The following is a 22370-nucleotide window of genomic DNA, read 5'->3' as shown; positions in this document are numbered from 1 at the left end:
AGAGCGCAAATAACACCGTGTGATGAAGGCCCATGGGGTCGGTTAGCTGCTAGGGACCTCAGACAAAACCTTCCTTATGGATGCTTGTCCAAAACGTTTCCCAATTTCCTCCACCTTGTCCCTCTGAGGTGGCGTTCTCCCCTCGGCCCTGGCCAGCGTTTCCCAGCGCCTGGCCGAGTCCCGTGACTGGCTCTAGCTTCATTTGGGGAAGTTTCCTGTCTAGGAGCTCCTGGCGCTCTGCCCGGTTCTGCAGGACAGATCCTTGAGTTTCCCTTCTGGTGTCCTCCGAACTCAGTCTAACTCTGTGTAGCGACACCTCGGCCTAGGTGTGCGAGTTCGAGCCCCGGGGACGTCCAGCAGCACGTTCTTTGCGAAGGTGGGGGGCGGGGAGCAGGAGGTGGGGCAGGGAGACCCCCGCTAGAGACAAGGGCTGCGTGCCCCAAGAAGGGGTTCCGGAGGTGCCGCTGGTAACCTGTTGGCCACTCTCAGTGGGGGCCTTGCGCGGCCCTAAGTTGCTTTGGGGTCTGGCCGCTCCGTCGCGCCAGCTCCGCATCTGTCGACTAGGCAGCAGGTGTCAGAGGCGGCGCCCGAGCGGGCGAGGCGAGGGGGCTTCTCGCTCTCGGACACGCGGAGCACAGCGTCGGCTGCCAGCGCGCGGGCGCCTCGGCCGCCCCCGCTGCCCAGCCCCGCGCCGCGCCCGCGGCGCCCCCCGCCGGCCTCCGCCCGCACCTGCAGCCCGCTCCGCGCCCCGCCGCCGCCGCCGCCGCCGCCTCGTCTCTGTCTCTCGCTCGCTCCCAGCGCCACGGACGCCCCTGGGCCGAGCAGCGAGTGCGCTCTGGTGCCCGACCCAACGACAGACGCCCCGGAGCCGGAGCCGGTTGACTCTCGAGTCCCGCTCCTGCACCCTGCGTCCCTAAAGATGAATGTGAGGAGGGTGGAAAGCATTTCGGCTCAGCTGGAGGAGGCGAGCTCCACAGGCGGTAGGATGCAATAAGCATGCGAACGGGCGCTCGGCTTCCACCCTCCGTCCCTCGCAAGCCGAGCCCCGGACCCCTTCCTCGGCTGGGGGACGCTTGTTGCCTTTGCCGCATGACAGACAGTCACCCAGGCGGGACCGAGAAGGGGAGGTGGGAGCGGCGGGAGTGGGGGAGCGCAGGAGACGGAGTGCACGCAAGGTCCAGGTCGGGGAGGAGATGTTTGAAGTGTGTGTGAAACTCGCCGGTGGCAGGGTCCCCTGCGATCGTGTGCCTACTTTTGCCTTCTCTGAAAATTTCCGATGCCGTTTATGCATCTGCCAGATGACTTCAGACCGCACACTTCCTTCCGCTAACACCTGGGGATAAACGAGCTGAAATAGTATTGATCCTCTCCCTCCACTTTTCCTTTATGCTCCCAAACATTTCATTAAAACTCTATTTTCTCCCCTAACATACAGGCGAATGTTTCCCAGGCCAGATGCTTCAGCGGGAGCGTATGTCTTCTTTGATTGTCAGTTTAAGTTTAGAGCGTTCAAAGAAAACGGTCCTCAGTGACACTTGGGAATAATTTATATACAGTCCAACCTTGGAAAGGTCCTGGACACTCTTGTGCAAGGTGCTGGGTCTTCGGAGTATCGTGCATTCTGTGAAAGCAGGGAAAGGACCTCTTCTGATGAGTTTAGTGGCACCCGTAATGACATAGGGGACGAGACCCCTACTCCGCGGACGCTGTGTCTGGTTGAATGGATTTGTGGTTAGGCAGCTTTGATGTGTACAGTTTTTCAGAGGAGCCACAAATAGAATGAAGGGTGTTGTGGAGGCCATGAGAGTGTAGTGGGTTGGACGTTTCCCAGATTATGTAAGATGAGGGGTCACGCATATGGCCACAGCACAGTTTGGATTTACAGCATGAAAAACTTGGATCCCGGGGATGTAAAGTTCCAAGGAAAGAAGTATTTCTACATTCTAACTGTTTGTGTTCAAGGGAATGGAGTTACTTCAATGATTTGAGTCTATCGCTCTAATTTGGACATTGAAAAATGGATGCGTTCTCTTTTTTTCTTTCCCTCCAATAAATAGTTAAGGTCACTGCAAATGGGAAGCTATTAGTCTTATTTGAATGAGAATTTTAAAGATAAAAGTCTAGGTCCTTTATGGGCTGGAAAAACAACAACAACAATATGACTAATTACCTTTAAAGCCTTGGATTCGTCTTATACTGATGTTTAGTTCTGGTTTCATTTATGGTAACAGCTTCCACTCATTGCAAACCAAGGAATATCTAGAATATATCTTAGGAGGGATACTCCTAATCTTTAAGAGACTGCATTTTTCCAGAAGGGGATTGTAAGTGGAGGGCTGAGTAGTTGCTGAGTTCATAGGGTCTCTGTCTTAACAGATCCTTTGACTAAGAATAGGATAAAGAGCTAGCTGTCCAATTAGGAACTGCATTCACGCACAACTTATAGACAGATCAGGTTGTAGGGGCATGACTCTGGGCTACTAGGTGGCTTATATTGTTTGGTATCTTGGTGAAAACAACATTTTGGTCATGCCTAGTCTTTACTTGGCCAGATGAGGTTGAATCAACATGTCCAGCCTAGTCACAGAGCCACAGGTGGCTGAAATCGCTATTTGTTAGAAAATCAGAAAAATGAAATCACATCTGGGTAGTATGATACATTAAAAAAGAAACTCTTAGTACCATATCTAGATTCAGTATGTGTTCATTGTTCGTTGGAGAATGGAAAGATGCTGGTTTATATCTTGGGTAAGATGAGACTAAAAGAGAAGAGTTTTCCGGCTTGAATTGATTTGACACCTGTTTCTTGAATTGTATTCATATGTTTTTAGAGTTCATTGTCACATATTGGAAGAATAAAGAAGAAACAGTCTGGAGCATCTTTCTTTTGTTGTCATTCTTATTGTTACTGTTTCGAAGTTAATATTAGAGAATGATCTTCAGATATGTAGTTTATATTATTTTCACCAAACATATGCTAAAGTACTTTGGCTATTTGTGTTCAGATATAAGATGCTCTTTACTAATCCAGGGATAAGAAAGGATCACCAGTTTTAAAGGTTGGTGCTGTATTTTCAGTCCCTTTTTTAAAATGATAGTTCCTCTTCTCCTTTCCTTTAAAATAATTGTGACTTTTGCATAGCTTCCAACATGACTGTGATGGTACTTCTTAGATGGAGTTTTATAAAATGACTTAATCAAAATTTAAATAAAATTAAACCGGAGGATAAGACTGAGAAGAATGTATGAAGATGAGAGGGAAATTGGACATTGGACAATTGTGTGTGGGTGGGTGTGTGTGCACGGTTGCACATGTGTGTGTTTTATTATGACTTGACTCTAGAGCCTGAGTACTATGAAAAATGGTTTGCTGAGAGATGAAGGGAAAAAAACTACAGGGCAAGGAAAGTGAGTGGGATGTAGGAAAGATAGGAACAGTGTCAAATTGCTTTGCTAGACTTTTAAAATAATATAGCTAAAAAAGTTTATTTCCTTTCAACTCCTTTCATCAGGGAATGTTTTTAATCTGCTAACTGATCAATAGGACTTCCAAGTCACCGTAATGGAAACGTTGTATATGCTACAGAGTACAAAAGATGGATACGTTGTAAATAAGTACTTACAAGTAGAGAAGTTTCTTTTCAATTGCATGCTTACTTTTACCCCACCTCTCTCAGCTTTCACATTAAACCAAAAGCCTGCCCAGAATATATTTTTCATGTCATTGCCTAAACCCTTTATTTTGCTCCCATACAATAGAATCAAACACAATCCTGCTACCAGTGGAAAGATAGAGAGATAATAATTCAACAGTATATTTGAAAGAGAATAAGAAATAAGGTCAGAAAGAAAAAAAAAATCCTACAAAATTAGTCATTGGTGTCCTTAATTTGTGTCATCTAACTTAGGGATGGCAGATGTTATGTGATGTAATCTACAAGTAAGAGTCAGGAGGGAAATGTGTGTTTCAGTAGTTGTTAGAGGAGGTCATCAAGAAGACCTGACCCTCCAGATGGACCTGGGTGATTGGAGGCTCCTTACCCACTCCCATAGCCTCAGAATGTATATCCTGCCTACCGTTTCCATAGCCGGAACTGATTTCAAGGATGCAGGCTTGAAAGGGCAATGTGTTGCTAAGACCATTTGGATGGTATATGAGACTGAACCCAGTTAAGGCCTCTACGTAAACCTTTAAGATCCTGGTAGGCAGAGGCAGAGATCTATTTGTCCTGTAGCCACCCAAGGCAAGCCTCCTAAGTAAATTCCATTGCCTATTAAACCTGCTCCCTATCCATCTGGGTGGTCTGCCTCTTTCTTCAGTCTCTCCTTACCCTTCACATAATGGGGCAAGTTTCAGATTTTACCTGCGAAGCCCTGAGCTAGGAAGCCAACAATAGAGGAGTGAAAAATCTCTTCAATTTCGAATGGTCGTTTGATGGATATATCTCATGGCTCCAACTTTTTTGTTTATTAATGATAAGGCAAACTCAAATGAGTAATCCTACAAGTGTAATAGTGAAAAATCTTTTTATTCTGATTCTAGGAAAAGCTTTTTCTTGCACAAGGCTTTATTCTGTTTTCTTTATGATGTGAAAAGTGGGAAGCTACTTAACGAATGATATGATGAAGAATTAAAATTCAACAACCCTCCTCCCTTTGCTGTGCTTCCCCCCCCCCCCCCCCCGGCCAATGCTCATGCAAAGTTGCATAAAAAATGACTATGGGTGGTTTTGAAATTAATGAGCCATGCAATATAAAATGTGTATGCAAGATTTCTATGAAATTGTAGACCAGACAATAGTTGAATCTTTTGAAGACACATTTCTGGGATTAAAGTATATGGTCCTTCTTGTTCTCTTTTGTCCTTTTATTTGTTTGCCTTGTCCCCACTGATTTCTGAAACATGAGGATAATATTGCTTTTCAATATTTCATAGCAGAGTATGCTTGTTTACTTAACAGCCTCCCTTCTTAAAGACTATTTTCAAGTAGATTCATGTGTGTGGGGAGAGGATGTGGAAGGGGGAAGAATGAGTGTTTAATTTGTTCAGTGGGCCTTTGCCATCCTTAAAAAGGTTTTAAGGTTATATAACTGCACCTGTCACTACAAGTTTATTCACCGTTGGGCATTGAATCACCTACTTCTTTTTCAAAAGTGGTCATTCGGTTAAAGATTCTGGTGGTCTTTCCTCCATTCACCTCGTCCTGAGCTCAGGGCAATGCTTCTTCTGTTCATCAACGCTCCTTAGAGGATGAGGAACCCTGTGAGCGCGGCGCTGTTGTGTTTTGCTGCACCTCCAGCATCTACGCGAAGCCTGACGTGTAAAACTTGCTCAACACCAGATGATCGTTGAATGAAGTCTACTCTCTTGCTTTCTGACGCTGCTTTATTCTACTTCCTCCTAGTTGTCTCAGATCTTCTCCTGATCCTTATTATTCCTTTTGTCCATTTTGTGCAACTTTTCACAAAGTTATGTCTTTTTTTTCCCCCTTCTCTCTACATACTCTCTCCCTAATCGCGCTGTAGTTTTGATGCATGTCAGTTCGATACAGAGGTCTCTTTCGGGTATAGCTCTGGCCCAGTCTCTTTCCAAAATACCAGATGGACATTTTCATGCCTTGTCGGTCAGATCCACCAGTAAGTTTTATCAGCACCTCAAAGTCAGTGTGTCAGAAAAGATATTCTCTCTTTTAAGAACAATTTGTTGTTCAGATTTTGCTAATGGTGCCTTTATTTCTTGAAGCATGCAGTTAAAAAACATAAGTGTTTCCTTCTCTATGGTATTTCCCACCTCCATCATTTCCTCCCTTCTTTGTGGAATCAGTCACCAAGCTTTATTTATTCTCTTCTAGTTTTTCTGTCCAGATCCTCCTCCATTTTCCATTGGACCCTCAAGGTTATGTTCTTATCATCATTTCCCAGGCCACCATGGTCGTCTCCTATTTGTGTTAAGTGCCACTCATAACCAAATAAATTTACTAAAACCTGATTTGATCATTCTTCTGTGCAGAATCTCTTAATACTTTCCCATTACTTAAAGAACTGAAAATACTGTTTTCTTAGCTTGATAGTTAAGGCATTCACAGTATGGTGAAGTCCTCCATCCCAACATTATCATCCATGACTCTTCTAGGTCTATACCTACACTGGACTGTCCCTTAGTCACCAAACATATCTCATGCTGTACCTACTGCTTAGAATGAACTTTCTGCCCCAGCATTACCCACTGAACATGGTTGTATGTTAAACACCAAACACATCCTTCAAGACTCAATTCAAAGACAATGTCTTTCTGGTGGAGCCTTGCTGATTTCTCCCTGCCTCCAACTCAAAGTATTATGCTTTAAATTTTCATAGATCATTTTCCTTTTTTTGGACCTATATCTGAATGACAAGGCAAAATAAACTATGAATATTTATTTTACTTGCACTTTTAAATCGTAGCTCCTGATGGCAAGTGCCATGCATGAATTACTCATTTTTGTGCCTCTACGAATGACTGCACAGAGCTTCACGAAATGGTAGTTCCTTAAAACATAGTTGTTGAATTTAAACCACATTGCTCAGTGGTGGACCCTTCAAACAACCAAAGTTACAATTCATGTTTGATTGCTTGTCAAGTACCAGAAGAGACTTTTTTTTTTTTCATTCCCTTTCTTTTCCATTAGCGGGCCAGATTAACCAGGAAAGTAACACAACACCAAGATGGCGTCCTCTGAACTGTGCACATTCTTGCATCTATAACGCATGGCTATGAGGGTGTATGTGTTTCTGAAGAAGGGCTTAATAAGTGCGCAGTGTTTTGTGTGTATTTCGAGCAATAGTCAGTGTTGTGTTTAGATTGTTGCCATGTCTCTCCTTCATCCTAAATACTTTTCAGACCTATTAGCTCCAGGATGGATAGTCCAACGGGCCCCCGGTGAGTGGTGATCACCTCTCCTGGTTCTCCTCCAAATAAAAGAGTGGGACACTTAGCTAGATACTCCCTCTGCACCATGCTGGTGATTGTCCATACTATTCTGAATTCACGTTACAGAGGATGGCGCTTTCTCACCTTTCCCAACCCAGAGCATAAATGGCGGCACCACCAAGGCCCCCGTCATTATTACCATCTTCATCGTTATCCTCATCTGATGACAGATGCTTTCGTATTTACAGCAGTGGCTGTGGAAAGGAATGGAAACACTAAAAATCTGAGCTATCGTTCATCAGGTGCATTTTCTTTCCTATCACACTTCACAGACAGAATCAGACCAAGTTGGGAGGGAATTAGGAGGGATGTGGAAACCATGGCAGGGCTGAGATGAGATGAGGCACATGCATCCATAGGCCCATAGCATTAGAAAGTCTGAAAAAGAAGAGACTCTCAGTGTTTCAACACACGAGTTTTCTGTGTACTTTGACCATCTAAGGAATCATGTGAATGGGGTTATAAATACAGGCTTTGCGATCTTGAGCAGTTGGCCTCCATCCCCATCTTAAGGACTGATTCTTCTTCTCGAACAGACACAGCCAGTGTACCTGTATGATTCTCCCACTGGAAATAGGTTGTCAGTTTAAATACCCTGTGGATATCTTAACTAATCATTTAGAAAGTTCTCTCCCCTACATATTCTACCCCAGTTATTAGGTAAAAATAAGTAGTCAACCCATTTTACAGCAATGGTTCGTAATGTTTTGGTCACCTGAAATCTGGGTCGGCTTTAGGAAATGTCCCCCACCCCCATGTGTTCAAGCAGCATCTGCTCATGAATAGGGAATAAAAAGTCTTTAGGGAATTAGAACTGGCATTTTTATTTTATAGGCCTTTACTTTAAAAAGATTTTGGAGGAAAAATGCACTTTTATTTCCAGATGTCAATATTTCCTAATATTCTGAAGACTCTTCAGAGTAAAGCAGTTTATTTAAGAAATGACATTACCTGCAGCCCAAGTGGGACTCAAAATCAGATTTGGCTGATATAGTAACTACTGCAGTCTAATGACTATGCATGCTCGTGCTCTCTTTCTCCTGTCTTCATTGTAATGCCATCTGCCCCTTGTGTTTACAGATGCTAAGGTGTCCCGAAGAATGCCCCCAAATACAATTTTTTTTTTACAAGAAAAGATATGACTTCCAAATGTCTTCATGATTTTCATAATAAAATTGGGTGAAGATAGCACATGCAATTATTAAACTGATCTACATCTCAGAACAGACATTCTGCCAGGGAATTTATTTTGGGTTGTAACTTTTTGTACTTTAATGAATTTTCATTAGCATAAGAAAAATACTTACCAAAAATTGGTCTAGCCCATACCTTTTACCCATGTTTTGTACGTGGTAAGTGCTCTGGAGATTTGGTAAATTAGGTGAGTGAATAAAAGTATCTTATATTATGGTTATACCCCCAAGAGTAGAGATTTGCTTCTGTGGTCCAACTCATTCCATCATTGCACAAAATTTATCCTCAGGTCACCTTCTTGTTGTGTCTTCAGTGAATTTGAAAAACAAAACAAAATGAGACAAAGCAAAACAAAACAAAAAATAGCCCCCAAAACAAAAACACACACAAACAACCAAACAATTAATATAGAAATCATAAACAGACATTTCAAAAACAGCACTGTCAAATCCAGTTCTGAGAACAAGGTTAATTTGGAGAGAAGTTTAATTCAGAGAAATTTTATTTAATTTAGAAAGGTAAGAGCAAAGAAAATGACCACTGAGTAGAATGTTGTCGTTTCTTTTTCTTCATCTCCAAAAATGGTAGCCATTGCATCTACTTATAGATTATGGGGATCGATTCTGTAATGATGAAATGAGATTAATTTAACAAATATTGACAGGGAAACTACTTGGCATTAGGTTGAGTGAGATGTGGAGTTTGCCTTCAGAGAGCTGACTGTTTATTCAAGAGGTAATTACTGAGGATGCACCAGGTACAGTAAAGTCCTCACTTATATCAGTAAGTTCTTGGAAACAATGTAGGCAAAATGACATATAATGAAACCAACTTCACCACAGGCTAATTGATATAAACAGGAGTCCGGTTCCTATGGAATGTATCTGGTCACAGAAACCTTACCAAACTTCTAAATAAGGACCCAAAACACTTACAGTATTACACATTGAAATAAATGTGAGCTACACATCTATTTCGGAAAGATGAATTAATACCAGTCAGATAATTTTTCCGACCTGCCAGTTCCAGTTCGGGGTCACAGGTGCCTGGAGTCTGTTGCAGCAGCTCAGGGTGCCAGGTGGGAACCCACACTGGACAAGATGCCCTTCCCGCCCAGGGCCATTCACATACCCATCCACCCACATTCAGCAGGACTAGGATGAGGCAGACACACCAGTTCACCTCACGTGCCCAGCTCTGGGATGTGGGAAGAAACCAGAGAGTCCAGAGACAATCCGCGCAGGCATGGGGGAGAATATGCAGACAGACAGTGGCCACAACTGGGAACTGATTTTTTTTCCCCGTCGATGTTGTAACAAAATGACACTGAACATAAAGACAGTGTTCAAGGACCTGCTGTATTTATAGTTGAGTAGAAGAAAAAGAAATTACTCGACATGAATATTTTAAAATAGTCGCTGCCATAACAGAGGTAAGGATGAAGTGAGACGATGTCGAAAAGCAAAATTATTTCCAGTTGGTATAAGTACCATTCCTTTCCAATTAGATACAGTGAAAGCAGTGATGTTGAACTTGACCTTTTTCTCATTGGGGGGTCTTACAGATACAGCTATCAAAAGAACTAGGCTTGAAATTCTATATTTGTTTTATTGTCCAGTTTCTTCCTGCCTTCTCTTAATTTTCCCATCTGTAATATGGGTTTACCTGTCAATCACTTAGAGACATTGTGGCACCATCTAAGCCATTTTAAAGATTTTTAAAGCTCATGATGCTGGTAGTCTATGAAGATGTGCACTTTTTTCATAGAACGAATACAATTTTGAAGCTTGGAAAGTACGAAGTGAGTAATAACTTCTGTTTAAAGATAGTCATAAAGGAATTGGGAATGCCCAGTTCTCCTAATGTCAGTGTAACAAACGTCCCAGTAAAGGCAGAGGCATTTCAATTAGTGTAGGATTTTAAAAATGAAATAGAATATTACTCTCATTTTTAAATTCAGTTCTGCAGACAATCATTTATCACAATATGATTATTCCTGACCTAATACTGTGAATACTTGTGAAAATCAGATTCTGCTAAACCTTTCTCATATCTTTTCCAAGAATTCTTAAATCACTCTCCCTATCATCTGTTTTTTCCAAACTCCCTTTAATTTGAGGCCCCAATATCTTCCTACTGAGATGCACAGAATTATTGCAATCTGTTCCCGATTCCCTCTCCTCTTGTGGTCCAGTTTTATCATAGTTTCCTACCGATATGATCTACCGATGTGCAGGCTCTGACACACGGGAGCCTTACATTAATTCGAAGGTGATGGGGAGGGAAATCTTGGGAGACAAGTATAGAACAATGAGACTTCAGAGCCAGGCACTGAGAAACATGGGAAAAGGAGAGTGGAAACTGCAAAGTGCAGCAATATGCAGGGACAAGGGAGTGAGGGAGTTTTTCTACCATGGCTTGATGGGATAAACCCAACGTTTGATGGAGGCGTTCATTATAAGATAGTTTTTAAAAAGGCAACATATCTAAACTGCAAAGCCAGAAGATAATAAATGCTAGCAATTCTGATGTGATTTAAGTACCAGATTTGTAGTTAAATCCTACAAACCCTCATAGTTAAATTAAAGTTGTGGATGTAGATTACGAATGAAAATTAGTCATTAAAATACTTTCAAAATAATTGTTCAGCTGTCAGGATAAATACTGACAATACAAAATCTTCAGACTGGGAAGACTGAACTGTAGAAATAGTTTGTTAGAAACATTGCAATTTAGAACAGTTACATTTATCCTTGGATCTCTGAGTAAGAGATTGCAGCTTTTCATAAATATCATTGGAATAGATTTCGGATCTCAAGAAATGACAGTTATAACTTAAGCCTTAATGTAACTTTTGTTCTGAGTTTTAGATACCATTTTGAAGATGTTATTCAGTAGTTATCTATTTAAAACACATTTACCAATTACCAACTATAGGAAAGATGCTGCCAGTAAATATTTCAAAATATATAGGCATGTTAGTTGTTTAGGGTATAGGGATTCAGTTTTAAATCATGTTTTGGTTCTCCACCCAAGAATTCTACATTATTTGAATTGCGTATTGATTAAATAAAGCATGGCAGCTTATTTCATTTTCAAGGGCACTTGCTAAATACCTTCACTGGATCCTGATGTTTGTCCTCGATGGAGGAAATCAGCAGCTAGTGGTGGGAAATGGATGTAAAACCAGGGAAACATGCGATAGCTGGAGAAGAAATTGGAGAGGAGAATATTATTGACATCCGTGCCTGGCACAGAGATAAATGGTCCATGCGTCTCAGCTAATGGGGAATAAAAGAGTTTCAAAAGCCAGAGCTGGTTCGCCAGGTGAACTGCTGCAGAACGTGGATGGTGGATGAGGAATGAAGCCTCAGGATAAGACTCTGGAGTCAGAGTTAGGGTTCAGGTACTATGGGGTCTACTACTATGTGACCTTGGGAAGCCACATGGCCTCTCTGTAGTTTGGTTTCTTTATGAATGGTCTATGCACTCCATTGGCATGCTTCCTTGCTTATTCAGGTCTCTATTAAAATATTATATCTCTGATGACTTCATCTAATGTAAACCGACCTGTGTCTCAAGCCCCTTATTCTGATTTACTTTCCTTGATAGCTTTTATGTACTCCTTCAAAGAAAACATATATATATATTATTATCCTATATTTGTATATACTAGAATACTATACGTATGTAGTATATATTTTTTATATCTACACATGTGTATCTTTATTTTGCGTGTATGTGTTTACTTTTATTATTCTTCCTCTTAAAATAATTGAATGTACATTAAATGGTAAATCAATGAAAAAAGCCCATTTGTACAGATTGCACTGAGGATTAACTGACCTAATGTATATAAAATGCTCGGCACAGTGCCTGACAGTTTGATAAATGTGACTTGTGCTTGTTTCTATAATTATTTTGGCCTGAGAAGAAGTCCTGTCATCCTGAGGATGGGAAGTCAGGGGAGTGCGATGTTGGGAGCCTATGGGGACGATGGGGGGTGTGAGTCACAAGGGAGGGCACTTGACTCCTGAAAGGGGGTAAATCTTGTCCTCTGACACAGCGAGAAGAGAAGGCCACCTCAGGGTGACCTGCTGGGGGACCCTGCGGAGGAGCTGGGCTGTGAGCTGGGCTTTGAACGAGCCCTGGGGTTTTGAGAGGTTCTGAGGAAGCATTTCATGGACGGCAAGAAGGAATTTGTTTGACTGGAGTGGATGGTCATCTGAGAAGTGTTGAGGCTGAGAAACGAGACCGGGGAGAGTCTAAGAAATGTGAATTTTATCCAGTGAGCAAGAATTCAAGATATCTGAGAAAGGTGATGGTATCATCGAAGCGACGCCTTTGGAAGCCTGTCTTGTCTTCCTGAAAAGAAAAGATGTGAAGAAGGGGGAGTGTTCAGGGGATGAGGTCGGTTGAGAAGATATTGCAGTTGTCCAGCGTGTAGGTCGGATTGGCCGGTTTTGGAGCGATGCCAGTGAGGGAGAAAGCATATCTGGCAGTTTCTGGTGGCACTGGGGATGGTCTTTGTCCTGACCGAAGGTGGGTGCGGGGTGAGGTGGGAGACCAAGGACATGCAGAGTCAGCTGCGCTCTGAAGCAGGCTCTGCCTTCAAACTGTGGCGACTGGGTAAGGGGCTCAGCTTCCGGCGATGGGGAGTTAGTATTCCAAAGTCAGGAGAAGGAAATTGGTAATTGCTCTGGTAAGGTCAAAAGAATTGAGTTCGACAATCTTTTGGGGTACTAGAGGGCTACCCTAGTAAGATGGGCACTAGATAGTTTTGAATATCTTTTTTTGTTAATAAGTGGATTGAGGCTTAAAGGTGTTAAGCAACTTGCCCATATTTTCATAGCTAGCGATTGGGAAAGTGGGGATATATTAGCCAGAACGATGTTAATTCATACACAGCCTTCTCCACTCTCCTGCCCGGGGAGGGCAGGGCTGGGGAAGAGTGAGGAGTGGCAGTCTGGGGCGACCTAATATTGTTCTGGGGTGGGGAGGGGTGCGGGCTGGGCTCAGCTCAACACAGACAGTACTTATTGCCCCGTTTGTTGGTGCACAGAGTTAAAGAGCATGGATTTCTAGGTGACATCCAAGGTAAAGATCAAAGCCGGTACCCAAGGTCCAAGTGACCCTGCATGGGAGAAGGAGCCTTGATAGCTAGCCTTATAGGTTGGGAAAAAAGACCGTTAATACTTGCAGAGTTTGAATGGCAGTGAAATTAACCTGCAGGCCCCACCCCTGCCCTTGAGCCTGAGTTGAAGGGCTAATGAAAGTGACTGATGTGGACAGGCTGGAGCCAGGTAAGGGTGTGGGGCAGATGGGGCCTTGAAAGTGCACGGTGTAGGGAGGCTTTTGACGGATGTGTGTTATCGCATGCAGAGACAGGATTTTGATTCAGAGAGCCCTCCACTTGCCTAGCTGACCCCTCTCTCCCTCCACGGCTCGATCCTGCATCGTTTCTCCATCCCACCCTGTGGACTCTGGGCACAAACAATCTTGCAGGGACTAACTGAGATTATGTAACATTTCTGCAAGCAGTGAAGCCCGGCCATCTTCCATCCTGTTGGAATAAGTCATGAATCCTTTCAATACTGTTCCTTAATGAATACAGTTTTAATTAATTGTTTGATGAGTACAGAGACTGTCCACACTTCCAAGACCCACCGGGGCACTCAAATATTTGTCATCCAATGGGTAATGAAGTGCCTTTAAATGTACTGATAAAGTGCAGTCAAATATTTTTGTAACTATTAGGTAAGCCTCATAATTCTGCCATCATGAAATGGAGCAAGCACTTGAACTCAAAGAAATTCTTTTTCTCTCTCACTCTTTGGACTCATTTCTGGTCTCGGGACACATTTCACTCAACTTCACTCCAATCAGCATAGTTGTTTTGTACATTATATAAATCAAACAGCGTGCTGGATGCGTGGGGATACAAATACCCTGTCTGTCCTCACAGATGGCTAGCAAGGAAGAAATACCTTCAGCGGTGCAAGCAAGAGCAGCATGCTGGGAATTTCAGAATAGTGAGTTAAGGACGCTCTAGGAACATATGGGGGAAATTTAATAGGGTTTAGGGGTCACGAGGTAATTTCTAAAGCAAGGAGAAATTAAGTTGATCCCTGAGTGACACTGAGGTCTAGATGGGAACAAGAGCAGAGAACATACTCGAAGGACTAAAGAACATCTAGGAAAATAAAGAAGAGAGCGAGAGAGTGGCAAGAGGTAAGACCGGAGGGGTGGACACAAGGTTGACGGCTGAGAGTTCAAGTTTTATTATTATTAAGGATTTGGCACCAAGAAATGACAGGGGGTTTTAAGCAGAGAAATGAGATAATGAAATAGCCATGTCGTATCTTCTGTCCTTGGTCCCTGCACTCAGAAAAAAACAGAAGACGGTTATTCCAGTGACCAAAAACTGTCGATCGCATCTTCGTGGGACCTGGCATTATTCTCTCAGCCTCTTTCTTTGATTTAGCGTAGTGAGGGAGTGAGGTTGCTGTTGGGGGGGAGGGCGTGCGGAGTGAGGGAGGGGGTGGGAGGGCGGGTGAGGGGTGAGGTGAGGTATGAGAGGACTGTTTGGAGGAGATTCTTCTGTCTTCGTCTTGCTGCGGTTCGTCTATCTGTCTTTTCTTAGTTCTTCTTCTTCTTCTTCTTCTTCTTCTTCTTCTTCTTCTTCTTCTTCTTCTTTTTTAAAATTTATTTACCTTTTCTTTTCTGCTTTGGCTAAGGTCATAAATCTGTCTTTGGTCTCTCCTTTAGAACTCATTGCTCACCTTGTCGTGTCAGGGTGAGCAGTTTCCAAAATGTTTTGGTCTTATGTCCCTACTTGTAAAAAGTTTTGAGCATGTACTTTCATTTCTATAGATTTCATTACAAATTCTATGCATGGACTTATAGAAAGTATGTGTAATCATTATTAGTAAAACATAACTTCTTTCTTTTTTTTTTTTTTATTAAATAGTAACCACGTTAGAAATAGCAATGTCAAACCCAAAAAGTTCGATCCCAGTTACCTCCTGTGAAGGCATTTCTGTTTATCCTTAGCTAACATAAAGAGAAAAGTCTAACAAAGAACGATCAACAATGTGTAATTTCATCAACGGTTAATTTCCATATACATTTATGTGATCGTTTATGCAAATATCAAGTGTCACGGAGATAATGCTGCCTTACAGTGCTGTTATTAACAATTCATTCTTCCTCAGTGCTTCAGGCCAGTTGCTGCTTTTCCCCTCCCACTTGAGAACTTCTCTGCATTGTTCAGATTCTGCTTTGTCCTGATTTGTTTCTGGCGGAGTCTGTCTGCATTCTGAGTTTTTCACTGTTTCACGGGTGATGCTGGTGCCAATTCCAGAGAAGCCACACTCTCCCTGTCTACAGATACCCAAAGATTTCATGAGACACACATGAGCTAGTGCCTAATAAATTAAAATGGGTATATAATATAGGTTACCACCACTAACATATGGGCATTTTCTGACTCAGCCACAGAGAGCTCATCTGTTATTTCTGTTTCATGAATCCATGCAGTGTGGGTCTGACACCTACTGATTTGTGGGGAACTTGAGCCAAGACCAGCTACCCAACTACAGTGGGTAATTGCATAACCTTTAGGCCTTCCAAGGAAAGGATAGTTTTCATCAAAAAAGCATGAGCCTTAAGTTTTTAAAGGCTTATGGTTTGTGCACATTTGAGTGTCTGCCTGTGGGGTTGCAAAGTAGTGAGAGATGAGATCTAATTGGAAATGATGAGCTAAGGATGACATGCAAAGGCCACCATGGTAGAATGCGTTAACACTGAGTTTACATGGCCTTTCTGATGATCTAAGCAAACATCTTCAAATCAGCTTCAGCTTACGGATTCCCAGTCAGCGCTCTAAAGTTTATACTCTGTGAGTGTAGAGATTGGTTATTCTGTTCACTGTAGATCCCATATGCTTTGAACAAGGCCTGCCAATAATGGGCTCACAACTATTGGTTGAATGAAGACACTATTACAAAAACCTAGCTCTAGCTTGTTGTCCATTAAGGGAGACAGAGATAGGTGGACAAGTCACTCTGAGACCAGTGTGACTTAAGTGCTAATGCATGCACATGCAAAGTCCTACGGGAGCGAAGGTGCAGGAATAACTACCTGCATAGGGAGGTTCAGGAAACCTGGCAGAGGAAAATGTCATCTCAACTGGGTCATGAAATGTGTTGAGGCTTATCTAGTGGAGCAGAGAGAAAGGGATGCAGCAGTGTAAAGGGATTCAGCCTGTGCCAAGACTGAGATTTGTGTGAAGATTCAAGCCACATTTAGGGAATGGTGAGGCAGTCCATGTGGACTGTCTACTGGTAATATGGGGAGATGCATCCAGAAACGAAGCTGGGAGGGTAGATGGTGGTTAGTTGTTTCAGACCCTTGCATTTATGACTGAGGAGTCTGAATTATGATCTTCAGGCAGTGGGGAGCCATTGAAGGGTGTTAAGCAAGGGAATGACAGTAATTGTGTTTTAGAAAGAAATGAGGAAAGTAGCTTCACAGAAGTCAAGGGGATGAGTTGGAACAGTAGTACAGACAATGTAGATGGGAGACCTGAATTAAAGCAGTGTGGCAGGCAGAAGAGGGGAGGTAGGTTTACGAGAGATGTGGCAGGTATAACCAATACATCATTAAGCACTGGAATAAGGCAAGAAAAGCAAGAGTTGAGATATCCAGTTTAGCTGCAAACTTCAGTGAGAATTCTTGAAATTGGCTGCTTTGAAACTTACTGAGCTTGAGATGCTTCTAGAGTAAGAGAAAGCCAGCTTGCGGCTGAAAGTGTGTACCCAGATCTCAGAAGAAGCTAGAGAAACAGATTTAGGAGCCAGTGGATTGCAGGTAAAGCCACGAGAACAGAGGACGTCACTTAGGGAGAGAACAGAGCTTGGAATGGAGTACGAGGAGGTAGATTAAACTGAAGTGACTACACCAGGGAGGAGGCACCCGCAAAGGAGTCAGTGAAGGATCATATGAGGGGGTAAAAGGGTTGGCAGCCAAGAGTAGTGCCATGGACGCCAAGGGAGGGAAACTTTTCCAGTACTTGGTCAATTATCTTAAGTGCTTTTCATGGTTAAATAAAATGAGAACTAAAAGGATTCGGCAGTTAGGAGGTGGAAGCAATTTCAGTGGGGCAGAAGCCAGACTGTGACGGGTTTGGGTGTGAGTGAGGAAATGAAGGAGAGCAAACGTAGGCAGTTCTTCTAAGACGTTTTGTTGTGGACGAAAAGGGGTAGATAGAGAAGTTGCTTGAGGGAGTAATTGCTGGAAGATTCCTCTTGTTGGCCAGGAGACTTTTGGCCATGTTTGTTGACACTGGCCTTGTTAGGGCGGTGGCTGGGCAGTGGAGCTCAGTGGTCTGAAACACCATATAGAGAATCATTCTTCTGCCTTACCACCGTTGTACCTTGTATCTACCATGTACTGCACTCACTAGGCCACAGTGAAATTTTCTATTTAAATTTGAACTATTTATAAAAACACAGAAAAGTATAAAGAATAAGAACCACCTGAGCATTTCCTACTCAAAACCGACAGTTAATAATTTTACAAAATATTCGCCACCAGCCTTCGTTACATAAAAGCCACACAATATTAACAGTAAAGTTGCCGTGCATTTTGTCACCTCCTGTGTCCTTTTCCCCAGCTCTTCTCCCCTGAAGTTACCACTAACACCATGAATTTAGTGCGTATGCTTCTAATTCGCTTCCCTGCGTGCCCGAGCCGTGCGTCGTGTGTTCATGCATGCCTGAGTCCTTTCTCGCCGCTATGACAAAACGCCACAGGCTGCGTAGCTTATGAGCAGTAGGGATGTATTGCTCACAGTTCTGGAGACTCGAAGTCTGAGATCAGAATGGCAGTGTGGTCAGGTGAGGGCCCTCTGCCCAGTCCCTGACTGCTCATTATGTCCTCAGATGCTGGAAGGTGCTCGGGAGCTCCCTGGGGCCTCCCTTATAAGGGCACTAATCTCACGTATGAGGACTCCACCCTCATGACCCGATCACATCTCAAAGGCCCCATCTGCTAGCACCATCACCTTTGGGGGTTAGGTTTCAACATGTGCATTTTGCGGAGACACAGACATTCATACCATAGAAATGTGTGTGTGTGTGTGTGTGTGTGTGTGTGTGTGTTTAAACTTACACAAATAGGATATTTCAAGACTTTTTCACATAACGTTATGTCTTGGAGATCTAGCTGTACAGATGAATTTAGTTTAATCTTCTTACATGCTGAATATTATTTGTGCAATCTTTTATTGCTCTGTCCATTTCCTCTAAGAGACTGAGTCATTCTGGGCCAGGAATTGTTTGCTGTTCATATTTGTACCCCCAGTGCCTAAATATTTATTCACTAAGTGAGTAAAGGGACGGGTAGGACTTAGGTTTGGGGAGGACTTCAGGCCTGGCAAGTTCTATAATTTGTGAAACAAAAGGGGACACCATTTTCTGAGAAGAGGGTGGTGATAAGGGTTTCAGAACTGCGGTATAAATTTATAACATTTAGCTTAATTGGGAGAAGATTATCCCAAATAGTTACGATTTCTATGAGAGCCGTACAATTAGGCTCACTTTGTTTTTGGGTTTATGAATGATCGGAAATAGAAAACACCAATTAGCTTCTAAAATATTTATTTGTTTGCCTGAATTCTTCTTTCCTAATTTTTTTTTCTTTTTTTTTAGCACTAGGGGGAGAAATGGTGGCATGTTTTTTGACTACAGAATATTTTGTGATTTAAATCAGTTTAAGGTTTCTGGGAAGCATTCATCTAGTTGTCCTTGGACTCTTATTAAAGATATTTTTATGCTGGATATGATGAATTGGAATTTTTTTATGTAGTTTAATTTATCTTGCATGTGAATAATCTATCCTGGCTTATAGGCAAGATGGTTTTTAAGTTTTGCCGTCTGTGTATGAGTACTGTGAAGTCATCCAACAGCATCTAGGGGCTCCAGAAGCTGAATTTCAGAGAATTCGGTCTTCCTAGGCCAACCTGACTGTGTAATTCATCACTGATCCAAAACAGAGAGTTTTTTTCTCTAGATCCAAAGGGAAAAGAAAACGTTAATATGGTTCAACTAATATATGTGTGTGTGTGTAAAATTGTATATATAGATATCATATATATATCATGTGTGTGTTATACATATAATATGTAACAAAATATTTGCTACCAGCCTTCTTTATATAAAAATAATACAATGTTAGCAATAAAGGTGACATGCATTTTGTCACCTTTTGTGTTCCCTTTCCTGTCTCTTCTTTCCTAAAGTTGTAACACTACCATAGATTTGATGTGCATCCTTCTAATTCTAATATATATATATATATATATAAATAAATATATATATATATATATATAAATATTATAGTAGGTGGTTAGAAAAAGATGGGATTATTATGGGTTAGGGTGGCTTGGGAGGAGGGCTTCATGGAGGAGATGGGCTTCTCAAGTTTGAGAATTGGTAGTATTTGGATAATAGAAGCCAGTGGGAAAGATATTTCAAATGGGTAGGTAGGTTGAAAAGGTGGTATTGAGTAAGGGGATTGAGGTCCAGTGAACGAGCCAGTGTGTTGGTAGAGGATTAGTAGAATTTTTTTTTATATCAGAGACCAGAGAGCAACGGGGAATCATAAGCTGCAGGGGTAGTGATGGAGGAGGTGAGGTGGAAACTGGCAGAGAATAGGGTGGCAGCTGTGAGAATGAAGGGAAATTGGGAGAACGTCTATTTTATTACAGTTCTACTTAAACTTCACCTTGCATGATGATAAAATAGAATTGTACATAATTGAATCACACAAGGCATTCAGAAGTGGTGTCCTTGAATTTAATAATATTTGACTTTCGAGTTGTGATAACATTATGACATGCAAAAAAAAAAAAAAATCCCTCCTTCTGTCACTGTCATGTTTGGAGGCATCATTATATGTGGTTGAGAAATAAAACTATTGCGGTATTTTCTGTTTTAGTTTATAGAACTCAATATCTGACTCATTGGCATATAGCAAATGTGATCTTCCCTCCGTCCTCATCACTGATTTTGTTTCTTTTTGCTCCTGACCTCTTTTGTACAAGGCGACAATAGTAGATTTCTTAGTAGCTTGATTGATCTCAGTTTATATTATGCTTATTCATTTTCATGTCACTTTATACCATTGGATAATCAATCTGCTGTCTCATTATTCTTTGTATAGCAAAATGCTTGGTACAGTAAATATTTCTTGACTGAATGAAAGGAGAATGGGTTCCAAAATGTATTTCCTGATTAATCTTAAAACCATGAAGAATGTAAAAGAAAATATCTTTGTAAAGGCCGAGGAGCTGAAAGGGACTTTGGTAAGATTTTCCCTAGTGCTTCGAAACCCACTGAACTTCTTCATCAATTCACCAAATATTTACTGAGCATACACGGAGTGTCTAGGACATAGGGACACAGCAGTGAGAGACTCAGAAAGTTCCCTGATCTCAAGGCTTGTAGATTCTTTTGGAGAAAGATGGACAATAAATAGCCAAGAAAATATGAGATAGTAATACTTGCTGTGAAGGACGGAAAACAGCAGGATGGACTGAGAATAATAGGGTGGCTGCTTGAGGCTTACTGGCCAGGGGAAGGCTTCTGAGCAGAAGTGAGCAATGAGCAGAGACCTGGATCATAAGAAATAGTTATTTGTATGACTATCTGGGAGAAGCGCTTTCCAGATAGAAGACAGCTTTTGTAAAAACCAAAGGCATAACAAGCTGGGATTGTAAAATTGTCAGGAAGGAGGACAGTTAAGTTGGAATATAGGGAGAAAAGCAGAGATGTGAGATGAGTCAGAGGTGGATGGGAGCCAGATCATGTAGGGAGGACCCTGGAGTCTAGAAGAAGGCCTTTGGGTCTTCTAAGTATCATACTCTTAAGTATGATAGGACACTATTATGAAGGTTTTAGGCAGAAAAGTGACAAGGTATCATGTATATTTAAAAAAAAAAAAAGACACACTAGCCAATGTATGGGAAATGATGAGGTGGAGCGAATGAAGGCAAATAGGAAGATGAGTTAGGTGGTTATGGTGGTGTCCCAGGCAGGAGATGTACTGCGTTTGGAATGTCAGTGGAGGAAAGTAGATGCGTTCAAGGTCTATGATGCAAGTAGAATTGACCAGCCTTGTCGATGAGCTGAATGTGAGGAATAAAGGACAGAGAGGAAGCAAGGGCACTTCCAGGCGTTTGGCTTGAGCTACTACGTGTGTGGTGGTGTTATCTGTTGACATGGGGAAAACTGAGGGAGGCGAAAATTGGAAATGAACTGAAAAACCAGGAGTTCAGTCTTGGGTATGTAGGGTTCAGATATCTTTTAGACAGCTAAGTGGAGAGTTTAAGTAAGCAGTCGAATATATAAGATAAAAGTTTTAGAGTCGAGGCTAGCGCTGAGGATATAAATATTTCAGTCTTGTAATGTACATTTTATTAAAATGAGATCATTCATTGCAAGATCATGCATAAGAAAGGAAGTGAGGATGATATCCTGGGACTCCTTAATATTTAGAGGTAGAGCGAAGAAGGACTCAGCAAACAAAAGTAAGAGGTCAGAGATGGAGGAGAGAAATCGGGAGAGCGTGATAGCACAGAAATCAAGAAGGAGGGAATGTTCAACTGAGTCAAATGCTATCGAGATTTTGAATTATGCAGAGAAGTAACGGTCTGTTGAATATAAGATGAAGAATAAAAATGAAAGAGGATGGTAGTAACTGTAAATGAAGTAACATCAGAGAAGCTAAACGAGTAATACTAAAACACTAAAAGGTAGATGTGTTCTAAAGCTGGCCTTAAAAGACTACCAATGAGCCAGACACCACTTATCGGGATGTGATCTAAGTTGATAAAATTCTGTAGTATATGAAATGGTTTAACATGGGGTAGAAGTAGACAGCTTCTAGAAAGCCACTTTTAAGGGAACAAAAGAGAAGGTATGGTAAACTGTTTCTGTTGGCATCTCAGTGTATCTACAGTCCACTGAACTGCTCAGGAAATGCTCGATTATATTTAGTACCATTATAGTGTTTTGTCTGTTTTGGTATGGGTTTAGCCATTTGCATATTCATTAACAGTTTTTCTACATACTACCTAAATTGAGAATCAACTTTAAAAAAGGTAACATTTTATTAAAAAGACAGTTTCAAGAAGGGTAGATAA

The 22370-nt window shown here is 41.9% G+C and overlaps 1 protein-coding gene across 1 annotated transcript in view; it reads left to right on the top strand.

Moving 5' to 3' along the window:
- The first annotated feature begins 776 nt into the window (after window positions 1-776).
- Window positions 777-22370, top strand: part of KCNIP4 (potassium voltage-gated channel interacting protein 4) — a 904027-nt gene continuing 882433 nt past the window's right edge. Inside the window, exon 1 of the mRNA XM_016121275.2 lies at window positions 777-980. Coding sequence (XP_015976761.1) covers window positions 920-980 — 61 coding nt within the window. The 5' untranslated portion in view covers window positions 777-919. The remainder of the gene's footprint in view (window positions 981-22370) is intronic.

Source organism: Rousettus aegyptiacus, unplaced genomic scaffold (genome assembly GCF_014176215.1).
Source record: "Rousettus aegyptiacus isolate mRouAeg1 unplaced genomic scaffold, mRouAeg1.p scaffold_m13_p_10, whole genome shotgun sequence".
Taxonomy (NCBI): Eukaryota; Metazoa; Chordata; class Mammalia; order Chiroptera; family Pteropodidae; genus Rousettus; species Rousettus aegyptiacus.
Note: the sequence above shows the minus strand (reverse complement) of the source record. Positions and strands in the feature narration are given on the sequence as shown.